This window comes from Cyphomyrmex costatus, unplaced genomic scaffold (genome assembly GCF_001594065.2).
Source record: "Cyphomyrmex costatus isolate MS0001 unplaced genomic scaffold, Ccosl1.0 scaffold8, whole genome shotgun sequence".
NCBI classification, from domain to species: Eukaryota; Metazoa; Arthropoda; class Insecta; order Hymenoptera; family Formicidae; genus Cyphomyrmex; species Cyphomyrmex costatus.
The window spans coordinates 1,899,745-1,927,317 of NW_017280375.1; the positions used below are offsets into that span (position 1 = coordinate 1,899,745).

General features: G+C 32.0%; 1 protein-coding gene across 1 annotated transcript in view; it reads left to right on the top strand.

The window, feature by feature from the left end:
• Positions 1-8,129: 8,129 nt before the first annotated feature.
• LOC108781364 (lachesin) overlaps positions 8,130-27,573 on the top strand; it is a 283,152-nt gene continuing 263,708 nt past the window's right edge. The window contains exon 1 of the mRNA XM_018549321.1: positions 8,130-8,183. Coding sequence (XP_018404823.1) covers positions 8,174-8,183 — 10 coding nt within the window. The 5' untranslated portion in view covers positions 8,130-8,173. The remainder of the gene's footprint in view (positions 8,184-27,573) is intronic.

The window sequence follows — 27,573 nt, forward strand, 5'->3', positions numbered from 1 at the left end:
TTTCTCTTTGCGTAGTCGATGCACGTCAGACTACTAAAATCATTGTTTGCGAAATTAACGGAAAGAAAGTTCTCTTATTTTTATTAGGCGTACGTAACACGTCGTAGTCGTGCATATATGTTTCGGCATAGTGAAAATTGCATATGTAACTATGCAGATGCATGCACGGAGTGTGGTTCGGATCGTGTGTCAGCAATTATCCATAGCTACAAAACGATACCGAGGATACGTGCCGGGCCGCTTTTCAACCTGCTCACTTCTGGAATGCAATTACGAATGTTTTGTCGCGTTCTGCGCGCGGCGCGTTCGCATTTACAATTTGTCGTAGAGTTTTGCGCGAAGATCCACGACGCCGTTGGACGTGATTGTACCGAGACGCTGATATCGAGAACGCAGTATACGCAATTATACGTCCTCTTGTCTGTAACCAAGAATTTATGATTAAACCCGAGACATGATTGTGTTTTCCCCGGATGCGCGTTTTGTATGCCCTGAAAGTTCAATATCGCTAAAATTCAAGAATTAATTGCATAACTAAAAAATCATGGATTTATCGACAAAATAATTCTATATGGTATATTTTTAATTTAGTTTAATCTAATTTATTTACTACAAAACAAAATATAACGATGAATTTTTATATCGCAATATTACATTATGTTAGATTAAAAAAAATTGATGTTTCGATATAATTTTAGATATATATAGATGTATGTGAAAATGGAAATATATATATTTTATATAAAGTAAATATTTCTGATCAATTATTGACATTAATATAATGCAGCCTTCATAATAATATAAAGTACTTTTATAATGTATTTTATTTTTTTTTTAGTAAAAGGCAGTAAATAAACGCCAAAAAATTAACAGAAATGAAAAATGATTATAGAAATGAACGTTTCTTTTCAATGAAACCGTTTTACAAATTTATTTTTCGTTAAATATAAAATGTCGATTTATTGGGATGTTTTGTACTTGTTGTCAAGATTGCATAAAGATTAAACAATTGTATTTTGTTAAAAATCGTTGGTTAAAGTGGCAAAGACTTGGGACGTATTTTAAGATATAGTTATTATAGTTTACCCTGTTATAAATTTTTAACTAAAATGCTGACACTTTCTAAATTGTTACTCAACACTTTATTAACTGGTTGACATACCTGTCATATATCACTCGTTTCGCTTAAATTTGTGCGAATTAACGAGATTTATCGCTTCAGCGATAGCATTTCTGTAACTTTATCGGGAGGGTTTATTTTCTACAGCCGCGTTTATTGCGAGTCAGTTCTCGACAGACGTTCATCGAAAGACCGGACTTTCCTCACCTCGCAAACTTTCAATCGACTCAATATCGTCTTTGCTCTCTATACGCCCGACAGCTATATAAAAATTCCGATGATGTACAAGTTTTGGCAGCCTTTTACTCGACTTTAACATTATTGGATGCACAAGTTCAGTGATTGAAATATCAATTTATCTGTATTTGTACAACATGACATGTAGAACGTATTACAATCTGTTTTCATCTATGAATTTTATTTTTTAAATTTCAAATCTCTAATATTTTTATATATAAATTGAATTGAAATCTTTTTTGTTAATTGTCAAACATAATTCTAATCTTTTCGAAAATTTAATTTTCATTTAATTCACAAAAGAAGGATGCTAGCTGTACTGCGTTGTATATTTCTGAGAAACGGTTGTTTCGGTGTATTGTATAAAATAGCCAATTAAAATTTCATATCGCGTCCATTCAGCTTTTTCGCTGATTACGTCATAATCGCTAGAGGGACGAAAAAAAAAGATGCTTCCATAGACGAGTATACTAACAATAAGTTGGAAATATTGGTGATCGTTCGCGCCGTATAGCAAGAAGCTGTCGTAACGTTCTTCTGCCCTAGCTGTTTTTCTCACCCATGCTTTTATGACGATGGATAATAAAAGTAATGTGTGTCCGTCGTAAAGAAAATAAAGACGTCGTTCTGTATCGAACGTTGCGGACCCACTACGACTGGAGTTGTCTCTCGGCTCATAGAGGCAATTGTGTTAATGTTTTCAGCTGCTTTTATGTTTACGACACACGAATTAATTACAAACGTTATTAACGTTGCTCGCTAAATACTTAAGATCTATCGCATAGAAATTCATTATGATATACATATAGTTTTGTAATAGAATATTATAATCTGTATCCCTATGTATTTTTTAATACACACGGAAAGAATTTTTCTCTTAAAATTTAACCTGAAAATATGGTAGTTGTGGTACAATTTATAAAAATTTAATACTAATATTCTGATTAATTAATTATTAATTTTGTTAACAATATTTTTAATACTTAAAATAAGTAGTTAATTGGCCAGTACTCAATACTTAATTTTCACATAATCCAGTATTAAAAGTTGAAATAAAATATCTTTTTTAAATATTATTTGAGAAAAGAGCTATTTTTTTAAATTACTATATTTCTAAAATAAAATAAAAAATTATATCAAAATAAAAAATGCATTTTAAAGCTAATGCTTTTAAAGTTGATGTTTTCGCGGGATATTAGTAAAATGCAGGAAAAAAATTTGTTGCGGAAGCTGCAATGTCATAAAAATCTTTAAAACCGTCATTTCGATCCCTTTAACGTCATTTTCTTAAAATTATAACATGTTAATTTTGGTTAACGGATTAGTGTTAAACAGAAAAAAATGCATTGGAAATAATTATTTATATTTGTATTAAAAAATGGTGTTGGCAGCATTATTAATGCCGTAAATTAATTATTATAATCGTCGTGGGAATAGTCAAGGAAGGGAATAAGGGGTGCCCTCCTAAATTTTTTAGAATGAAAATAATTAAAAAATAATTATAAATTTACAATACAATAAAATAATTTTAAAATTTATGAGTATTTACAATGACTATTAATGAGTATTCATAAAAAATTAATTTAAAGAAAAAAAGAATTGGAGATGGAAGTTCTACATATAATGATTTTCTGAAAATCCAAGATGGTTAATGTTATAAAGGTAAATTTTTTTAGTTCGAAGAAATCTGTTTATTATTTTGTAAGAAAAATGAAGTAAATTACTAAATTAAATATGTATAATTTATTTCTAGTAATTAATTAAAAATAATATAAAATAATAGAAGTCCATTAAACCATACAACTCAATTACTCTTCTCCGAAAGAGAGATACGTATTTAATTTACTAATTTACTTTTTTTTACATTGTAAACTGATACTTAAATAAAAGTCTCAATTCTAATTACCTCCTCCCCAAACAAAATTCTAGCTACGCTCATGATAATCATATGTCATTCATGAAAATCATGATTTAATTTTCTCTGTAGCAACATATATATGATATATACACAGTTTAAAATTTTTATTAAATTTAATACATTTGACGTGTGTCCCAAGCGGTCCACCTAAATTGTTATGTTAATTTAACATTAAATAAATATGTAGGAAGGTGTAACATAAACATTATGTTAAAAATTAACACAGAAATGTAACACTGATATAATTTGTAAGCAAATTGTGAAAGTATATTTCTTCAGTAAAATTAATATTTATAATATGTTAAATTAATACGTTTTAATAAAATTAGCACATATAATATATTAAATTAACATATATTATTCATTTATTTTAAATTTTGTTTTCTTTAAATATATAATTTATTATTTTTTATTTATATTATTTGATCATGTGTTTGTTATTTTAACACTAATAAATAAATAATTAATTTAACACAAAATATTCAAATAACACATTTATATTACATAAAATTACATTTAGTTATCACAAAAATTCAACACACAGAGTACGTGTTTTAACAATTATACCAGCTCTCTTTTTCTCTCTGTCTCTGTTTGACACTAACACAAATATTTATATTGTGTATATATATACAAAGTGTCTAAAATTTGTCTATAGCAAAATTTTTAAACAATTAAGTAAACGAGTTGTTTATAAATTTTTATTTTAAAGAGTTTTTTGAGACATAAGGATTTAAATATAGCTAATTACGGACTACATTTAGATGTCTGTTCATGATGAGATGATGTGTGAGATAATAATAATTGTCTTATTTATAAATATAATTTATTATTAACTATATTAAAACTTCTTATTATCTTGAAAGCTATTGCTTAAAATAAAAATTTATAAATAACTCACCTAATTTTTCGAGAATTTTTTTTCTTGCTCTAGCGTTTGGAGTGATGAATTTTGATACACCATGTTAGTTAAGATGTTAATAAAAATTAATACTTAATTTTTGATTAATTTTAGCTTTTATTATAGTATTGTAAAACGAGTTCGTGTATCCTAATCGCGGTGAAAAATAGTGATACAGAAGAAGTTTCGTTTCAGTCATCAGTTCAGTTTGAAAAATTAATTGGAGAATCACTTGGCAATGCGCTAATTGATTAAATTGAAGCATGATTTAAATCGACAAGCCAACTACGCCAGCGTACGCGGTCTCGCAAAGATTTAACTATTTTTGACATCGCGTGTTTACTCGATTCTCACAGGTTTTGGCGTTGTTTCCGGAAAACAAGCCGTTGTCCGATTTACGTTTATCGACGACAGATCCGACAAATTCGCCAGTGTGCCGCACCGTCACGGCGCAATAGAATTGCAGACGCATATGACGGAAGCGGTAGGTCAGGCTAGATGAAGGAGGAGGCTGCAACGGTAACGGACGTCGACGTCGTCGGTGGTATACGGTGGCGGAAGAGCACCGCGAGGCGGCCGATTTCCCGGATTGGTCTGACGTTTAATGAACGGCAGAGACGTTTTGATTTAGGGGACAGTTTCATTCCGAAGCGGTACACAATAACCGCCAATTTGTAAATCGCCTCGTAAATCTCGACCGTCGTCGCAGTCGGGAGCGACGCAGCGGCGCGACGCGGTGCGGTGCGCGTCGTGGCAAATCTCGACTTGTACTACTAACTGGGCGCGCGCGGCCGGGCCAATTGCATTAAATTATCGACGCGCCGTTAAAAGAGATCAACTGGCATTACGGCAACTGTAAACAGTAGCGCGACTGCAATATAATGATTGTTATGGCGTTGGGATAGTAGCGCGATTGACGCGGCACCGTTTGGTAATTGGTCCAATTTCTAATTGGTCCAATTACCAAACGGTACCATATCAATCGCGCTATTGCCTCAATGCCATAACAATCATTATTAGCGCCTGAACAAACATCGCTACCGTAATATTAATTAACGAAATATTAAGAATCGATTTGCATTCCCTCTATACTATATGTACATATGCATGTTTTAAAGTCAAAACGACGAAATTAAAATGACCATATAGTATAATATTTTGCAATTAGGAAATAAAACTGGAGATATGTATGTTACATCTGTTATAGAAGATACTTGCTCTTTTGTATGATGTGCCATGGTATTAATTCAATTAGATATGGTATTTTAACATTTCTCTTTTTATTTTTTGCACAAATGCTAATAATAGCAATGTATGTTTAATAGAAAAAAGTATCCTTGAATCTATTTAATTTATTTAACAAAACGATGTGTGTACATTCATTTAATACGTTAAAAAAAAACTTCCTGTTAAAAGAATTAATGTCAAATTTCATTTCAACTTCTGTATGCATCTCATAACTATTCGGCGTTCAGTCTCTCGGATGCTCGTTTCTCGAGCGTAAACATAGCTGTGTATGCCTTCAAAGTTTAGCATGCACTAACTGCGGTCTTCACCGAGTAGACGTGACATAACACGAAGATACCTAAACTACGTGACTCCTTGCGTGACACGCTTATGTATTTGCATGTAATCAAGGTGTCGGGAATCTCAACATTTGACAATTGCATACTATTTTTCGTGTGTATTTTTTCCAGAGATATCATATGAAGTTGTGCGATATTATCGATATATTCGTTTAATCTATTTACATTTTTATTAAACACGAAATTGTGAATTTATAAATGTTTTGTAACTAAAATTTTAATAACCAATGAAAATTAAAAACTTATAATATATTAATATCGGAACTGTAAAATCGATATGTAAATTTTACGTAAAAATAAATGAAGTCGTTGAGCGCGCTAACCTTTAATGATCAAAAGATTCAATCTTTCATGTTAAAAGCTAAGACAAAGCAAGCTTTGAAAAATTCAGTCAATTTATTTACGTATATTAGTTTGGACTTCCTAGTAATCAATATTAAAACAGATAGAGCGTGATAAGTAATTTTAATTTTTATGCAGTTATGTTATATACTTTTGATGATCAGTGCATGAAAGACTGACTGCGTACTCCACATCATTTCAAGATTGAATTTGATAGTGCTATTCTTTCTTTCCTTTACTAAATTATATATGTAAGATGTAGCGTTTAAATATTTTGTCATTAAAAGTATGAAATCTTTTTCATGAAATGTATAAAAATGTTCTGTTACATTAATCAGGAGTGTTCTATTTCCTTGTACGTAAAATTTACGTATCAATAGTAATACTGTATAATTTAATATCGATAACATTATAGAATTAATTATATTATGTTTAACTTGTTGTTGTATATAATTTCTTTAGACTCTGTATTTATTATTTATTAATTATTATTCACGATCTCATTGTTCCACATATATCACTATAAATAGAAGAAACGGCATTAACAGAGAACCGCCCGGAGCTATCCATGCGAAGCATTTTTCCATGAGCCTGTCACGAACAAGTTTACGAGAAAAATAGATAAAGGAACGCGAGCGTTACTATATAACGGTGTTACGTAACTGAGTTTGCTAATTATGGAGCGAGCGCGATAGTAGAAGTGAATTCAGGATTGTGGCGACGCAGGCCATTTTACTCGAGTATCAACGTAGCATCGTTATGGAAATCCCTGTTATATATCTAGTAAAACTCGTGATAACATTATGAATTGCGCATTACGCGCGTAATATTAGAAGGCTCTTCGCACTTTAAATATCCATATAATGGTCTGTAAAACTTTCGTTACGTTACGAGTTTTTTTTTCTATCTAAAAAATATCTAGCAATATTAAGAAGAGAGGATAAATCGTACTAGGAAATCGTAATTATAAGAAGAAATGACAGATATGAGATATGTATGTAGCATGCATTAATTCAGATTTGTATAAATATAGTATGGCAGATGAGTACGTATAGTTCTATAATATATGTTGGGACACGTATTAAATGAAAAAGCCTGGCACGCTGTATGGATTTAGATAAAAGGGTCTCTCATCATTCAGAGCCTCTATTTATATCTATATTTTGAATAACGTTCTATACGTATAATATATATACATATATGTATATATATTATATATAATATTTCTATATGAAGAACTGTTCCCTCGAGCTTATATTAATGATGTGGCAAATAATTATTAAAATTTGATTTATCAAATCACTTTTAGCTATAGTCTTTGTACTAGAAATAATCGTATGGAGCATTACCGGTATCCAGTACGAATTACAAGACCACAAACAACAGTTGCGTCTTGTCGAACGATGTAGTACACGTATTTCAAGTCGATAAGTCTGATTAACATTGGACGTTTGTTAATTACTGTATCCTTGTGTATTAAACTGACTTAGCCATGCGTTAATGATTTCACGGTTGTATGCGTTTCCGACCAATCGGCATATTGCAACATTGCAATATGCATTTGGTCGTGCACATTACGCCAGATTGACGTATATGTACATATGTATCCCGCGCTCTCATGTATTGTACCAGATTTATATCGTGCCTTTAGTGATAGAATAGGGTTATTTACTGAAGACCACTAATAACCTGTACCACTAATAATCTATGATCTCACGGACATGAGTAGCGTGTAACGATCGCGGTAAATTGTATTATTAATGGTAAATACGTATCGTTGCTTACAATTGCTTTTTTTGGAACATTTTATTTCTATATGCTTCTCTGAAATTATAATACCTATACTTTATTTTATCGAAAGAAAATCTAGATCCGTTCATAGCAGGTATATTGTAATATGAAAAAATATCTGACATTTAATTGATAGCTATCTTTTTCATGACTGATTGAACTTTTTGTTTTGTTACAGATTAGCTTCGGAACTTGACGCGAATATCGACGGAAAAATGGCGGATCGTCAAAGAAGGAGTCGATACTTGACTATCAGTATACTGCATATTATCACAATAATGTGCCAAGGTATGTGAATTATATTTCAGCATGCTTAATAATAGTGGAATTTAAACGTGAGAAATTTTCGGACATTTATAGAATACTCGCGGTAATAATACAATATATGTGATACGATATAACACGATTAAATCTGCCGTGGGGCATAAATGTTCGAATACATATATATATGTATGTTTCTAGTGAATTTAATTCTCCAATTTATAATATTTATACAATGACAAATATTACGAGTTTAGTTCGTATTTGTGTTTCGATTTCTATGTGAATATCGTAATATTATGTCCCGATTTGTAGGATAATACAGAACTTACAATGTATATATATTTTCGGTATTCGAATGTAACTTACATAAAGCTTCATTTCTGATAATTATTATAAGCGTCAAGGATAAATTTGATTATTAGGTGCCTAACACAAACGCCAAAACGTTATTATAGTTCGATAAGGTGAGATTGCATTACAATTAGAAGTAATGATCATTTACGGGAACTATGTGGAATAGTATGCTAATTACATAGGTTTGTCATGTATGAACTGTGAAAGGTGATTACTGTAACATCTGCTGGAATCGGTGCAAAACAGCAGGATTGTACCGCGCACCATTGTACCCTAAACCCTAAATCCTGGGTTTACGATAGTAAATTAATTGCGAACATTTGACATTTCCCCGCCATTCTTCGTATAAATTTTCCATCCGGCATACAATTATCTCGATTTTTAATATATCTATTTGTGCGTTATATCGATTCATATTATTCTTCATATTATTCTTCAACTTTAAATTAATTGAAGACTTTTAGGTTCGTTTTATGCTTTATTGTATATACATTTGTGCAATTAGAAGTTTTAATTCTTTACGTCCTGTATGACATATCTTGAGTTAAAGTGAATAGAATATCTATTTAAGAAAATCGTACGCTCTCTCAGAGCTAATGCACATTGCGCACCTTCAATCCAGCGTTAATCAATCTTCCGTTCAGTGTGCGATATTTCGTCACGTTATCGCTTTTCGCTCGTTCAATGGAAGTTAAGTTGAAGATATCTTCAAATCTTCCTTTAGAAGCTTATAATTATCGCTAAATAATAAGCTAGTTTCTCTTCCACACCTTCTCTAATAAGGTGTATTAAAGAGTTGTGGAGTAAACTTTGCTTTGCTTTAGTGGCTATTCTCTAAGTTTTAAACGATTTGACGCAACAATATCTACTTTACTTTGGCGGTAACGCTTGGTCGGAGGAGATGAAAGAGAGAATGACTAAAAATGAGGAAATGAGATAGAATGAAGAAAGGCATGAAATAAAGGACTACTAAAATATAAAACGAGAGAGAGAGAGAGGGGGGGTATGTAAAGAATAGCACACACGCGCGCGCGCGCGCGCGCACACACACACACACACACACACACACACACACACACACACACCACACACAGACACAATCGCTTTGAATTCCGTGTCTTACAAAAGTTAGCAACGAATATCTGTGTTAAATTGAATTTACACCTGCTGATATAACTTTGTAATATTCTAATTAAGATGTTCTTGTAACAAGTTTCACGGCACTATTCTTTACTTTCTGCTTTCTTTTATAATATAGCTGTTTAAAGCAATAGATATATCTTTTATAATATCCACATATGTCGTGTATGTCTAATAAGGAATCAGCCATAACAAACGGTACACTTTAATAAATATTCATACAAATTTAACATCTACGGTGTCTATGTAATTCTGTGTTGGTGTTAATATTAATATCAATATGTGGTAAGAATTATATAGACACTGCATGGTGTTAATCCATATATCGATATTTTTTATAGAGTGTAGTGAAAATAAAATGTAGTGTTCTTTTAATTTTGACACTTGATTGAATAACGCGCTTAGATTCAATCAATTAAAATTATACGATGGAGTATTCGAATGATATACGTCATTCACTAGTTTCGTAATTACTGATTTCTGATTTTGCGATTAAAGGGTTTCTGCTGTTCTATAGTTGCATGATGTATTCCACAGTGGTGTTCCATCAATCTCAAGATGATTGACGTAATTTTTTTATACGACAACAATTTTGTTATTTCCGTTCTCGATACACCGAGTGCGTCGACATTGCTGAGGTTTAGTAGTAATAAAAAAAAATATTTTACCTATACCACGTTGTCGTTGACGGGATACAACTTGGCTATTGTAAATTTGTTTTATAATTCCTGAAGTTAAATAACATTTCGTTACTTTTAAATACTTCCAAGTATATTAAAATATGTTATTTTAATTCAAAAGTGATCAAAAAAACAATCACATTTAATCAATTCATTTTTGTAGTGATTGAATTACCTAGTTTCAAAATAAACACCGTTTATATTAACGTATACATGTAGTAAATAATAAACTAAATTTGAGTCAAATTAATATATTTTTTTCGATTAAATTTCACTTCATTGTTTTAATTAAACTAATGACATATTAAGTAGAGAACATTGGCGATCTATGGGAATAATTTAAAACAATTCAAATTCAATACAATTCGATATTATGAATTTAATAGTATAGTATAGCATAATAAAATAATGATGCACTCTGTTTTAATATCATCATCATATCTTAAAATTGGCGTGTCACGCTTTTTTGAAGCCTCTTTTCGTTAAGGCTGTTGGAATTCTCTGATTTTGATGTGATTTCGTATTTGAGGATTTTCGGGGTCGATTATTTCGAATCTGTACTCAAAAATTGAAAATTCGAAATAGTGGATCTAATATGGCGAACATAAAATTAACGTAAATCCTAAAGATTGTTCGATTTTGGTGAAATTAGGTATATTAGTGATTTAGGGGGTGTTCGTTACGAATCCGTTCTCAAAAATTGAAAGTTCGAAATAGTTGATCCAATATGGCGGACGGAAATGTTACTGAAATCCTTAAGATTCTTCGATTTTGTTGAAATTTGGTTACAGGTGGTTTTTGGGGACGTTCGTTACAAATCCGTATTTAAAAATTGAAAGTTCAAAATGGCGTTTTGATTCAGTCTTCTAAAATCTGTTTTCGTTAATCTGGCGGATGGAATATAAGGGGGATTTTGATTTTAGTGTTTTTGAAGTAGAATTTAAATTAGCAAAAAAAAGCCCTTCAAGAATATGTAGTTGATTTTTCACTTGCTGCTATTTTTCTTTGAAAAATGGATGGACGTGCCAACTTTAGTCTTAAGTCAGCACAGCCACACTGTGGATCGAATCCTTCGACGTAAACGATGAGCAAAAAAAATCGGATTCTGGATATTCTTAGAGCAAATAATTCTAGAAACATTTTGAGACCAAAATGATCCCGGCAATTGATTGCTTTAATGTACTTTACTCTTGTACGCGACCCAGCACAGCCACACTGTGGGTCGAATTTTTCGACATAAACGTTGAATAAAAAAATAAGCTAAATATTATTTATCAAAATGGTAGACTTAATGTGGCGATCAAAAACAATAATGAAATTCTAAAGGTTTTTAAATTTCGGGGAAATTTTGTATTAGTAGGAATTAGAGGAGTTATTGATTTCAAAACAAGTTTCAAAGAAACATAATTCATAATATTTAAAAAGAGCATAATGGACCATCGCGCGCGTAGCGCGCGTAAGGAATGTGCTAGTATTAATAAAATTATAAAATATTTTACTATTTATACTGTTACTGACGTGAAGCTTTGTTCTTATATTACTTATTGTTAGACATAAATCTAATAGTTTTGGACATAGATTTAATTGTGATCAATTTCAAATCTAACGAAGCTAAAAATTCATGGACAACGTATTAATTAGTAACTCAATAATGTTAATTGGACTCTATTTTCTTGCTTTTGAATGAGGAAACAGTTATTAAAATATCATGAACTTGAAGAATATCCTATTATGTCCAATTATCACAGTAGCTTTATGATTATCTTTTTCAACTCAATTCTAATTTAGTCTATTACTATGTAATTTTTATTCTACAAATGTTATATTATATTGCGAATTAAGGCTGAGAAAGACGAAGTTAAGTCGAAACGTCCTTGCAAGATACATCGTATTATGAAAAAAAACTATTAATTTTTAAGAAATAAGAGGGTGTCGCTTTAGGAAAGAGAAGAGAGAGAGAGAGAGAGAGAGAGAGAGAGAGAGAGAGAGAACAAATGAAGATTTATTATAATATTATTTATTACAATGTTATTTTCCAACCTTTCTTTGATATGATTTCGTTATTTCTCTTTTATATGTTATTTCCAACATTTAATTTATAATTACTTGTGTAAATTTATTTTTAATTATTATTGCGATCTTAAAATGTGATTAAAGAAGACTAAGTTGAGTCAAAACTATTTCCATGCTTTTAATTGTGTTAAAATTCCAATTTATCTTCTGTAGATGATTTTGATATCCTAATAAAGTGAAGTATTAAATTGTATTACAAGTTTGACCTATCTTGTTAATCTAATTGTTCAAATTTATGGCTGTTATTTATATTAAAAACAAAGAATTCCTAAGAAGTGATTATAAAATGGTACTAAATACAAAATTACTCTCTTAATTAAAAAATTGCTTTAGATTGAAATCTTATTATATCTTAACGTGTTTATCGAATTTTTAATTAATAATTTCTTAGTGTAATAACTGTGCAATGTGATTTAGTATCTTCTAGTATACTTGTACCCACATTGAGAGAGTAATATCATGACGCACAGAGCGGCTCTTGTTGTTATCTGCTGACTCAACTGTCGTGTCACTGTACAAATGATACTTGGTGCGTGACGATTTATATGTTTTAACGCCCCAAAATAAACGTCAAGGCCGCGCGGCGGTTGACCTGGAAAATATTTAAAGTGTTACAAAATAATATGACACTGTAAAGTTTTATTTTTTCTTTTTAATTAAAAATTAAAATATTAATAAGGCTCAGCTAATTTTTAAATTTTAATTATAGGTAAAGGGGTAATGAGCCATGCTAATTGTATTTGCGTTATAATACTATATTAAGTACTTAAACAAATTATTTTTATTTATCACCAACAGGCTTCAAAGTCACACACAACTTAATATTTTACAAATTCATAAATTCCTTTTCAAATTAATTATAGGTATTAATCTTGTTCAGTATCGTATTTTCTCATTGTCTGAATGAGAAAATATTTCATCCACAGCGATTTGTATATAATTCCGTATGCGTTATCAATCTGAAAATAAATTACATTTAAATCAAAAGTTTGAATTCGACGGAACAAAGGTAGATATCAAAATCACACGGCAGTCAACCTCGCTTCCTCAAAATTTTAATACAATACAGTATTATCATCTATGAAATATAATAAAATATACAGCACGGAATAATTCCGTTTCTCCTAAATAAAACAGTGAAACGGTAATATAATTTCTGTTTATTGTTCTAAATTTTATTTCAGATAAGTAAATCGCACATAATACATGAACTGATTAATGATTCGATAAGTAATCATCATTTTGAAATGTTTACGTATACATACATATGTACTCTATAATTTCTATACGGAGAGAATTTTTTCTTAGAGTTTACCTAGACAATATGGTAGTCGTAGAATAACATTGTATAACGTTTCGAAGAAAATCGGTTATTTATTAATTGTAGATAGCTTTGTTCAAAAAAGATATTTCAGTTATTTGGTTTTAAACTACAATAATTAATATACAGTAATAATTAAATATAAACTATAATTTTAAACAAAAAGCAAAACCCTTGCTGTTTGGAATTATCCGATGTACGTAGAATGACGAATGGGTTTTGTTTGTTATTTAAAATTATAATTCATATTGATAATATGTGAATATTAATAATTGCAGTTTAAAGTAAAATAATCTTTTGAATAAGGACTTTTATAATGGATAAATATTTATCGGCTTTATTTAACTTTTCCTTTAAATATTTGTAGTTGTATGCTTTATTCTCCCTTAGACATATAAAAAACATTGAGAACATGTAATGGTATTTGTTTTAAAAAGTAGGTTCTATGGTTACGTGTTATTATGTGATATTGAGCGTATATTGGACTATCGTTGGGTGCGAGAAATGAAAAGTTATCACTATTTTAATATACTGCAATAGTATTGTTCGCGTTTACCCCGTGTTCGCTATTCTTGCACTTTCTCATAAAGAGAAGAAAAATAAAGAAGGAATTGTAAATTGCTTTGTGATGTTTGTATTTTATGAATGATAGAAATCGAAATAAAATGTTTATGTAAGTATTTATGTGTAAAATAAAAATTAATTGTATAAAATACACTTTAAACTAAAATTAATTACAAAAAGTACAATTAATAAAATATGATACAGGAATAGTTGAAATCGAATTCGTGTATATCATTTTATTTCTAGATTTTATAAATATTCGTAGCGCTTTTCTATAAATAAATATATATAACACGCGTTTGTGTCGGCAATTATGTATCATTTACGTATCCCGCGACACGCTTTATATATATATATATTTTTTTTTTTTCTGATTGAAAACTTTTTCTGTTTCGATAAAATATTCAGGATATCTCTCGTTACATTTTTATTTGTTTTAATTTATTTCGCTCTTATACTTCTTGCCTGGATAGAAAACAAACAAATAGAATTTTTCATTTTCACAGTAAATTCACGCTAAATTTACGACACACGATGTGTCGTAACGATCCCAGAAATGCGGGAAATCCTAGGACTTTGATATTGCAGGGACATAGCGTCATTCAGGATCGGCCTAAGCAATGCGTGTGTAATTCGTCGACGGCTGTCTATGGTAGCGAGCGCCGTAATTTCGTATCGCTTTGAGGCACTAATTTAAATACATATTAATACAACGCGTATATGCAATATCCGCCCAGTGCTGCGCGGGACACAGAACAGCCACGAACGGCGGACTTTGCCGGCGTGAGAGCACGACTTTGCGTGCCAGCCAATCAACATGCTGGGCTATGCATACGAACGAACCTGTCGACGGCTTGCACACCGAATAAATTCGAATACGCCGTGCACTCGCGTTACGCGCAATAATGTCAGTTTAACAGGCGGCCCTGAATGGAGCAATGAGACTGTGCGGAATAGCGTGATAGTGCGCGTTATAGCGCGAAATTTATCGCGAAAGACCACTTATTTAAGGAATACATTATTTTTGCGTCTTTCAGCCATTAACACTCTTTTTACGTTTACGCTATACAGATCTAAAATACGTACTCAGAAGTGTTTAGAATAATTTTATCAATAAAAGTATATTTTTTTATTCTTTATGTGTGTGAGTTATATATACTCGTATATCTCCGCAACACTTTACTTTGTCGTACATTTATTTAATTTATAAAAAGTTGTGAAAACATTTTTTCGAGCAATATCTAATCTTCTAGTTCGTTTATGTAGCTGAAATTTATAATTCTTTGATCCACTGTATGTATTCTTTAATACCAAGAACGCGGAAATTCTAATATGATGGATTGTTGTCTTTGCGTTATATTAAGATCTGACATTTATCGATCAGAGCGTGAAACTATTGACTGAATGAAGCGAGCTACAAAGTGACAACTTGAAAGATTTCCGATTTAGTAATAAAAGTCTACTTCGCAACGATTGTGAATGATAAATTGCAATCTTCGACACGATAAGGTAGAGAATAAGTGAAAGAAAACAAATATCTACGAGTACTTTCGATCCGTGACAATTTCTATAAACAGTCTCTTACAGTAGTACGATGGCTGTTTCGATAATTCTTTCGATGTCATGTTATCTAAGAACAATTTATTTTAATGATATCTTTGATATAATTTTTTTAATGTAACTTACAAAAATACGACGATATATATATAGGTATATTATCTTTGTGATTATTAGTTTCGTACAATAATGCCGTTTAAATTATGCTTGTTTCTTCAATCGAAATTCCTTTCGTTCAGAATGAAAGTTGATGCTAGTAACAAGACAAGTTGATCGCTCGTATATACACTTTTACGTTACGTAATAGATTTCTCTCTACGTCATATCTCGTTTCGGGAAAAGTCTCTCCCGAATCGTAAATATGATTCAGTCAATATTTTCAAGAGGAAAAGTGAGAGAGTCTCAAGTTTAATCTCTAAATTGATCACGAATCTTCTTCGTTTAGTTCAGAAGATGTATAGAAATATAATATTTATGAATATAGAATCGCGGGATTGATAACAAGAATTTATTTGATGGGATGAAAGAAGAGGATCTTCATTCTAAAATATCTCTTTTAGGGGATACGTTCTCGTTCATCTTTTTTATTGTTAAATACCAGATTTTAATTCATCAAAATTGAATATGATAAAACAGCATTTATGTTTATAATAAATGTTCGGAAATTGTAACTGCCGATCTTTAACAAGTTCTTATGGAATCCGTTAAAATTCGTTCGTCATTTTAGAGCCAAATAAGGGCGTTTCTTGCGCCACTTCGTTTCTTTTGTCGTTGTGGTGAATGGAAAAACTTCTGGTATTCCCCGGTCGACAGTAAGATCGTAGATTCTTGATGCAGCCTTTCTACTAAAGAAAGAGAAATAGAGGGAAGGCAGAGGGAAATCCCTTGGAAAAAGTACCTTAGCTGCTGCGTCTTGGGAAGGGTGGAAGAACATAGTCGAGCTCGCGATCGTTGCGTTAAAAACTTTCTTTTTTTTCTTCGTCTCGTTCAGCGGGCTCGCTCTTTTCTCGCGACGTGTCGGCGCGAGGACCGGTCGGCCGCATAAATGCAAAAACATATTTAAAATGTTATCTCGCGGCGGGCCGCGAGCCGCATTCAAAGTTAAGACATTAAATGTACATTAGTGCCGTTATGCGCGCCTGTACCTGCCACTTAACCTCCGAGCCACTTTATACATGTATATGCATTCATGCTCGAGCGATTCTTTTGCCCTGTGCCTCTCGGTTCACATAATAACAGGAGAAACTTTCCATGCGAAATAAATAAATAAATATATGTATCGTAGCATGTACATATGTAAAAGCCTTCGAAGTTAACGTACATGTTGTTGCTATAGATACATATAAAGTAAGTGATAGAGACAGGGACGGAGACTCTTGACTTTTCTAGGCGTGGATTCATCCAAATGGGGGAGAGGAGATTTCAAAATAATGCAATTATCTTATTCTTTTTAAAACCATTCAAAAGTTTTAAAAATTTGTCAAAAATTAACATTTTTTTTAAATCCTTTGAATTCAGGAATGTGAAATTTAATACTCACAGGAGCTCTGGGTGTGATATCAATCTTATTGTTGCAAATACAAGAAATTAAATTTCTATTATACTTTTTGAAACTTAGTATATATTTTTATTATTAGCAGGAATAAGAATTGAGGCTAAATTCTATTTAAGTTTCTTGTACTAACACGCGCTTATTTTTTATTCGATATTGGTTTATTAACATTCGATGCACACGTGGAGAATGCAAAATATCCGCTGGCGTGAGTATGCATAGCAACATAAAAGTTGCTTTGAAAAAACTGCAAAAGCAGATGAACATTGTTGACTGTGCGCCGAGTGTTTTGTCGTGATGAAAAAATAGAACTGTTGGGACATTATGGGTATACTTTTATCGTATCATTTATGTCCGCATGTATGTCACTTCGTTTGTGTCGTATAGCGTTATAACGGCAAAATGCTATTGTCAAACTTTAGTGAGAGCGCTCTTGCACCGGAGCATTATTTGTCCTCTTGCATGATTGTCCCGAGGTATCATTAAACGAGCATAACTGATGTAAAAAGGTTTTGCATGAAATGAAAAATAATATTTAGAATGTAAAATCCAAAAATATCCCTTAAGTTTTCTTTAATTTAATGTTATAATCTACTCCAAACTTATTACATTTTTGAAATAATATTTTTAATAAAATTAAGAACATTAAGTTCCGTGATAGTAGTTTTAAAGATGTAAAATTGAAAAAATATTTTGTTGCTGCAATTTAGAATATTATTTATGATATTTAACTTGTATTTGAGAGATTCCCTTTTATTGCGTACGTTCGATTCGAGTAATAGACGTGGCAAGAATTGGCGAATGGCAGCAGATGAAAAAGCTTTTAGTATGTTAAAATTTCTTTTGCGTTGGCTACTACAATTGTTCTTTTCAAGATTGCAGACTGTGACTGCCGTTAACGAGCGAACGACTTTTTAGCGTAACGGAACAAGACCGCGGATCGAGAATAGCATAGGAATGTACTATGCTGTACATACGAAAATAAACTGTTCTTGTATATTCATTGATAAAGGAAATTTGCTCAGTTGCAGGTTTCTAAATTGTGAATTTGATCACCATTTTTGTTACAATATTTTCGATTAATCTTTCGAAGAATCTTTAACTGATATTTAACCCAGCAAAAGTTATTATTAAAATTCGTTAAGGTCATAGACTTATAAAGTCTGTGTGGTTAAGGTTTAACTACAATAAGGTATTGTTTAACAAAATAGTTACACACGCGCTTTCATCTATGTATCTGAATAATTTTACTATACATGTATCAAGTTTAAGAGACTGCTAAGTACAAAGTGATTATTAGGTTTATGTTGAACGGAAACCATTATATTTGTTCTTCTTCGTTTTTCTGATTAGAATTGGATATTTTAAACTCGTCAATTTTATTTAGACTGTTGTACAAGTCAATTTATAGTCTGAGACACAATTGAAAAGTACAGACAATAAGGATAGAGAAAATAAGGTATTTTAACCTATCAGAAATCGTATGTTCTAGTTTCTGAGACAAGTTGAAATTTAATATTCTCTCTTGATATTGTCTGTGGTACTTTTATGAGTATCAATATGAACGCATTTAAGGAGATGCTGAAGTAACCAAATTATTAACATTATAGTTGTATAAAAATCTCCGAATTGACTACACGGAATTAAAAATCCTTTTAAAAACAGGAAGTAGACACAAAATTAGAGAGTTACTCGATAAATACATGAGCTCGAAAAAAAAATTGAAAAAAGTTAAGTTAAATTTCTAACTTTTTTTCAATTTTAGTATAAAGTTCATTGCAGCACTTCCTAATTTTGTATCTACTTTAATCCTATAAAAGGATTTGTGATTCCATCAGTTAATTCGGAGATTTTTATACAACTGTAGTGTCAACAATTTGGTCACTCCGTTACAACGGTTTTTTTTTTTAAACAACTCTTTTCTAATTATAATATTTTTGATGATTTTTTGTGAAACTAAATTAGTTTATTTTTGATAACTGATAGCATAATAATTGTTGAATTCATTCATGATAATAATTCGAACACGGTTTTTTCTAGTTATATCACTTTTGAAGTAAGGGAGCGATATATTGATATTAATGTATATCTATTCGCCTTAACAATTCGGTTTTGGTTACTCAGTATGTACATATAACACATTTAGGACATGAGATACATCTGAACGTATTGCATGATGTACATATTTAATTCGACCTCGCAAGATAGAAACTGACTTTCATTTTGCATTCGAGACGCGTGCACGTACATATAATGTGCGTCAGAACCGGTAGGCCTGTGTAAACTTTCGATTCGATGAACACGACTTGGTGGTTCCTCGTGGACCGTTTAATGGCATTTCCGTGCTCCAGAAAGGGAAATATTAAATTCCAAGATGTTGAATTCGTGTATCCGCATACGCTATCGTATTCTAAAAGTGTCTGCAGAAGACGCCACCGCTTTTCGGCCTACTTTGCAAGACCGATAAAAGTGCCATTTGTGAACGGGAAAACCGTAACTCTGTCAACAGACCGGACCAGTTTTATCTGCGCGCGGCGTGTACATTATATAGCCAAGTACTTGTGTCTTATTTTAATATATCATATTTTCACATTATATACGCAATTTATAAATTGCCACTTAAAAGTTCTTGTTAAAAGTAACCTCGAGATTCAATTACAATTAATATTTCATATCGATATTTGAGGCGACAGATCGTATAAATCGTACCAATTAATCCATTAAGGAGATCCTAAAGACGATTAGTCATATTGTAAATAGCACTCACACACAGATAATTTACGTGCTATTGTCACATCATTATATTCTATATACTACATCAATATCTCACGCACATATACACATAAATTTTTGTATAACAATAACGTTTTAATTAGTCCAAATCCAATTTAAGAACTCCACGTTATTTCTTTGTGCAAACTACTCGTCTGTAAACTATTAAACATTTAACTCAAGAAAATGCATTAAACTTCTGATTCAAGTTTAATTTATTATTTACCAGGTGCATATGTTAATATAGACGTTGTTTACTTTCAAACTAACCGCAGAACTAGATTGATTTACATTTTGACATGTATGGGAGTTAATAAAATGTTATTTAACTCAAGAGATGCCATTGCTACTTTAATATCTGTGTATTTTCATTTTTTGCACAAAATCTCGTATTTCATATTTCTCAGAAATCGGAAGCGGGATGAAAATCTTCTTTCATAAAAAAAAAAAAAGATTAAATCTTGCATTAATAATTTATTCATAAATATTACTCGAGAACAGAAGCAATGTCGATTGTTTGCTTTTACGAAAATCACATTGGCTGCGTTCAGCAGAACATTTATTTTGCAACTGCTAAAAGTTTTCTTCATATTAGTTACACTTTTAGAGCTGGAGGAATGGTCCTATCTCAGCAGACAATCGTAAAACAATTACAAAACTGTTTTTTTTTTCTGCCATTGATTCATGTACTAGATATACGCGTCTATACGTGTAATAGAGAGAGATAGAAAAAGAGCACGGTGTGATTACTGCAGTACGCAGAGACTGCAGTTTCATCTCGCATTTACCGTTTCACTCGCTTCTCTAGTCTCGTCTTCTCTGACGATACCAAGCTAACGCTGTAAAAACGTCCGGCGGCGTTGCAGGTTACAGACGTGTTACATGCCCACCATGCGGTCATTCATCTTCCTCCCAGTCGTGTTTCTGTTGTGGCATTCTCTTCGCTTCTTTACTTACGCGCACAAATTTTACGCCTTTTATCCAGCGAAACGCAGTTCGCTCTCGTGTGAGCAACGATTTAACATACGTGGCAGGTTATGGCGCTGCCTGGCGCAAATATGCAATTTTTCTAAATATTAATACATTTTGAAGGAAAGTATAAAGGTGAAAGAAAAGCGCGACCCGCTTGAATTTGCAGCGCATATACATAAAAGAATAAATTGTAAATTCGCGTTTACATTATTGCTTTTTAATTCAATAATTTTGTAAATCACTTTTGATGTTCGTAATGCACTAATGATTCCCGTTCTTTTGAAGACCGCGTTTATTATGTTTCTGGTATGAAAATATATTGCATATCGTAATATCTTTGCCGTGACATTTTGAGCATCAGTATGTATAATATATTCTAAGATTATAAGATTCTGTTCTAAGATTCTAAGATTTTATTTTATGAGGTTCTTATTATTATAGATCGATATTCATAATTCTTATATTTAATATCTCTCAAGTACATATAATATAAAGTATCATAAATCACAAAGCCGTACTAATCTTAATAATTAAACATACACACATATACACATACACACGAACATCTTTCCAATTTGAAAATGAATCGAATCGAATCCACACTATGACATAATTCGATTCAAATTTAAACTATTCACACACCTCTGGGTGACAGACACATATTATTTTTTGGTTGGTCAGTCGTAACGTAATCTAATTGTTAAGTCAAGCGCGCCGAACACTATTATCATGCTGTGATCGCGATATCATAGCTGTGTTCCATTTAACGCGCACAATGCTCATGAAATCATTTTATCCTCGTTGTTTATCAAATGTTAAACAAAGACAAATGATGCTTGTGAGCATTGCAAGTGTTAAGTGGAACGCAGCTATAGATTCCTAGCTGTTACCGACAGGGCCTCGTTAGACGCGCTTGCGCTGCGCCTACTTTTCTTTTTCGTTTATGACAACTTGTGTTTATATTGCTACAAGGAAATCTCTTGTATCCCAATCTCACCCACCTCCCATCATTAATAATAAATTTTAAACGTAAGAAATGGAATTTCTTCATCTCCGTAAGTAGTCATTGATTAAAAATTGCCTTATACATATAAGGTTATATAATAAAATCAATAATACATTATTGATTTGTTTACAACTCGCTTCTGAATTCTAATTTATTATTTTAGCGGCTTATCGTAGAAAGACATTATTGAAGACGGCAAAATAAGAGCAAATTATAAATTTCGGCCTTTGCATCATTTATGCAGTCATTAGCAGCTTTGTAAAATTAAGTTTCAATTAACATATCAAAAAATTTTAACTTATTTCTTTAACAAAGAGTTACATATTCTAAGAGCAATTTTTTCTTATTCTATTTTCTTGAGACAAATACTTTTCATTATTATTTTATATATTGACACATGAGAATAGTGCATGAAATGATAGTGAAAATTCTTTATTTCTATAATATGTTTTGATGCTTATTATTATTAATATCTACCCAAGACTATGCAGGAATGTACGTGTGTACGTTACTATTATTTGACATCGCGAGAGTAAAACATTTTTTCTTTGAAGTTTTTTAGAGTTGAAAAATCACGACGGTTATCGTCGATTGCGAATGCTGGAAATGTCGGTGAGGTTGGGAAACCCCTTAAATGCACGGGAGCATTAAGGCGTCTAATTTCGTCTTTCTGCTTTCCACGTTGAAATGCAATATCTCCGCGAAAGGACTTTGCGCTCAAAGTATTTCCAACATTTTTCAACTATTTCCAAAGCTGGACTGTTCACTTCATCAGTCGTGGTCTTGTTTTCACAATTAATTAATTGTTTAACAATTAATTGGTAATCTTATTCACATATACGCGATATGTAGGAAATTGTTTAATTATTTAATGTCATAGTTTAATACATTACATCATCTGATTAACGTAAGTAATCTTCTTTGTAAAAAGGATAATTAATATTTTTAGAAACACATAAAGAATTGGTAACGGTCGACATATCATAAAATATATTTAATTAGTAATCTATACATAATTAAACATTGTGTGTTGATAACATTCAATTATAGTTTGAGATTTCATATAATATAAATGGTTTCAAAATATTTGAGATATATATTGTATTTCAAATATTGCAATATATTTCTTAAACGATATCGTATACTTTGTTAATACTTGTCGATATCTTTACATAGTTTATATGATAAATTGTTAAGAAGTTATTGCGAAAGACTCGAAGGGGAAAGTAGATTCGTTACATGTCGAATCTGGGCCAGATATCTATATAGTTACAATAGGATGAAACGGACACAATGTTTAATTGCCGTTTTATCCTATCTTCTTCTGCTCCTTTTCGCCTATACTTATCCAACTGTAGTATCACTTTCGCGAAGGACTCTTGTTTCTCGGGAACGAGACGAAAAAGCATTTGTCTCTAATTTGAAAGCATCATAACGCCAGCTTTGCAATTATTATTCCTGGAATTAGACACGATTACAGTTCCCTATCTGAAGCTACTTCCATTTATCATATTTTCAGAAGCGTCTTCCATTGAATGAATTATGATTGTTCCTTTTGACTAAAAGTTAACGTCAAGTGCTATATTAATACAACGATGATATATTCGTAGTCACTTTGTACATTTTAACGTAGAATCAAACTAGTAAATTAAATCGTAAAAATCGATTTTGTCTTTAAATTAAAGAAAACTATTTTACTTACAGTTTTTTTATGTTGTTCTGAAGATTCGGTAAAAATAAAAGCTTCGATTTTAGTTTATAAAAATAATTTCGGTGTTTAATGGATTAATTGTGATTATCACAGAAGTCGAGGTGCAGCAGTTGGTACTGCCATATGTACGTCACGCGAATAAAGCAATTTTCTTCTAGAGGCATTTTTAGAAAGAGTGCGAAGCAGCACTCGACTTGCGAGCGTCTCTGCCATCCGATAACACTTCGGGATGGATCGGATTTTTTGCTCTTGGAACAATTCTATCCTGGCTATTATCTACTTTCTTTCGCGCTCTTCCTCCGTCTCTTCTCTGTCACTCTTTTATCGCTTCCTTGCGCCACCTCTGCCACGAGCCCCCCGTCTCCATTCCCTTTCGCGTCCATATTTCTAGGCGGATCGCGTCGCGTAAAAACTATAATTGTATAAAAGATGTTCCCAGACCGGCGCACATTGTTCTTCCCATTCCCGCGGAGTCGAGCCAAGAAAAGAAATTTCCATAGATCTCTCCATTGATTTCTTCGTGGAATCTATCCAGCCACGCCAGCGATATCCAAAGATTTACTCACTGAAATAAGACGGGGAAATTATGTGCGAACATATTTGTTAGCAAAATTAATTTTATCAAGTTGAAATACAGTTAAATATTATTATTTGACGTTGTGTTACCTTGGACTTTATCATATCTCGTTATAGCGTTTTCTATATTACGTAAATATTTCGATTGTACAGTTAAGAACAACTTGTAATTCTAGTTCGATTCCAAATTACGAGTATGTTAGAGATGTGATATGATTGATTGTTATACTGCGGCTGATGAAAACCACGTAACGATAGAAATTGATTCTGCTCACCGGAAAAACGGCTAGTTGTCTCGATCAAGGGACATCCTGAAACCATTCAGAAGATATCACTACGTTTTCAGAATGTTCTCAGGACGTCCCTCGGAAGTGTACTGTGTGTGATAGGATCAACGTACAAGTGAGCGAGATGACTGACAATGAGCGTTATCAGTGATCAGCAGAATCGAATGTGATTAGTATGCTTATTTTTTCTGTCCTTTTGAGCAAGTTGTTGAATTATTTGTCTTCATGGGAAGCCTAAAAATTATAATTAAGAGTGGCTTACTTCTTCGTAAAATGCTATTACACGTAAAATTTACGTATAATAGAGCAATACTATGTTACACAATATTAATAGAAATTTGAGGATTAAACGACATATTTTTTGATAGAGAAATTTTTTAATTTTCTAATTCCTTACATTGTCTCGTCGAATTGGATATAAAAGATGATCCGGTAAGAATCCTTTTTCACTGCGGCGGCATTTGCGTTTGACTGAACGACGTGGCCTCACGGGGAAAACCGAGCTTAATGCCCCGTATTCGCGGCAACTTCTCTGGGACGATTAATGCAAAGTAGCTCATAGTGTCAGTTAGCATAACGCCGAAGGTGCGCCGGTATCGTGGCAGAGGGTCCTCTAAGCCGGCTTACTGTCGAATGCTGTGGCACTATTACTTCGGCCGCTGCCTCTGGCCTCTGCTCTGGCGCGATGCTCGCGGGTAATTTGTAGCATGTAACGGCAGCCTTTGTGCCAATAATACCGTATATGATTCTTTGACCGCGCACATTATATTGGCATACCGGCTGGTCAGGCGGATCGACGCTGTAAAAGGGCTTTTTGCGCGAGCTCATACTGCCGAAAATGCACCGCGTACGTCATTATTCGGACGTATTTTATGATAAAGGGAATTCTCACTGAATTAGATTTAAACGGTATTAATTATGACTTTATTTAAATGCAATCTATTTTCTGCTTTGACGTAATCCATTGTTATTTATAAAACAATATGTAAGAATTTGTGTATTCACATATTATATTTGATTAGCGAAATAAACATCAGTTAATGACGTTGAACCAAACGTAGGCGTGGAAATTGTTTGAATAAAATTATGTAGGTAATAGGGAACAAATAAATATACATAATATACGCTGTGTTTTGCAGGTTTGCTTTGTGAAAATTCGGTGACTTTATAATAAAATGTTAGTCTAGCAAAGAGTAAAATAGATAGCCTTCATAGCGTGACAGTTATTGGAGTAGAGATACCGGTTTAATAATACGGCACACAATCAATTTTGATACTATAAGTATAATACGTCATATACAAAGAACAATTCGTATAGACGCTAAGATACTTTTTGATTGATATGAATAATTAATATAAATCGTTGGTGCGTACTACAAGATTCGTATTTACTTAGCGTGAAGTGTGTTTGTAAGAGTTGGCGAGAGTTGTGAGACCTCCGGAAACTGCGTCAAACGGGCTAAGTCTTAGGGGAAGTCGCCGTGTTTAAGAGTACGAGACGGGAAAGAAGTCAACATTGATGTTTTAGAACTTTTGCGCGGTAATTTGAAAAGTACGAGAGTAAGAGTACGAGACGGGAAAGAAGTCAACATTGATGTTTTAGAACTTTTGCGCGGTAATTTGAATAACAGGGCAGTAAATACTAATTTTGGCTGTTCGCGCGATGGTGGCAAGTTACGCTTAGCTGATAGTGGGAGTTTCAGTAGCGCACGAAGCTGCGAAACCTTAGCGGGAACGCAAGAGAGTCTTAGGTCTTAGATTAATCTAGGGATGCTGCTGTTGTTGCTGTTTCCATGCTCAAGTTTCCCTCTAAGATCAAGGCGATGTTAGGTGTTCTCGTAAGAGAAATAGAGAGAAAGAGTCGATAGTATTCGTGACTAATACTCGTACAAATACTACCGACCGGTGAAATAAATATAAATAATGCTAAAATAAATTCTCAACTAATGACTCGTGATAAGACATGAATTAATATATATATTTAGGAACAAGAAAAGTTTGGTACTGCTCAAAAATTTCAATGAATGATAAAATTAGCAGAATAAATAAACAAAAATGGTTTCTACATTAAATATTTATTAAACAAAGTATTTCAAAACTGCAAATATGAATATATAACTAATGAAAGCCTCAATGATGTAACAATAAGCTGGATTTTACAATTATTGCCACGTTTAAATAATATTTTCGATATGCATTTATTAACTCAATTATTTATTAACTTAAATTAATATTTTCTGTACATTTTTCAAAAGTGAATATATAATATTTGAACTTACAATCATACAAGGTTTTTTATATTTTTAATAAAAATGATAGATATTATCTGTTACTTAATCTTTATTTGTTTAATATTTTATCTTGATTTGTTTGTTAATTGCTTAAAATTTTTTTTTAATTATAAATTGATATATTTAAATATTATTTAAAGCTTTAATATTTTAAAATATTATTCTTGAGATACGCGAATATCGATCATATAATTAAAAAATTACCCGTAGAAAGAGGTATTCTATTCATTATGATTGATCGGTTTTTTTGCAATTGTAAAATGCATGCAAACACCTAAACGCCACTTTAGCAAATTACTTCAACAATTAAAATGAATTTAAGATAAGAATTGTGTGCAAAAAGACAACTTGAGAGAGAGAGAGAGAGAGAGAGAGAGAGATTTTCCCAACTAAGTAAAACCAGCTAACTCCAACATGAATTTGTGCATGTAACACGCCTTCCCTCATGTAAGATAACTAGGAAATTATCTTTTTTCTGTAAAATGCAAATTTTCCGACAACTTTTGTGGATGTTGTGCATAAATTTATACATCGTATTCCATACTATTGTATCATTAA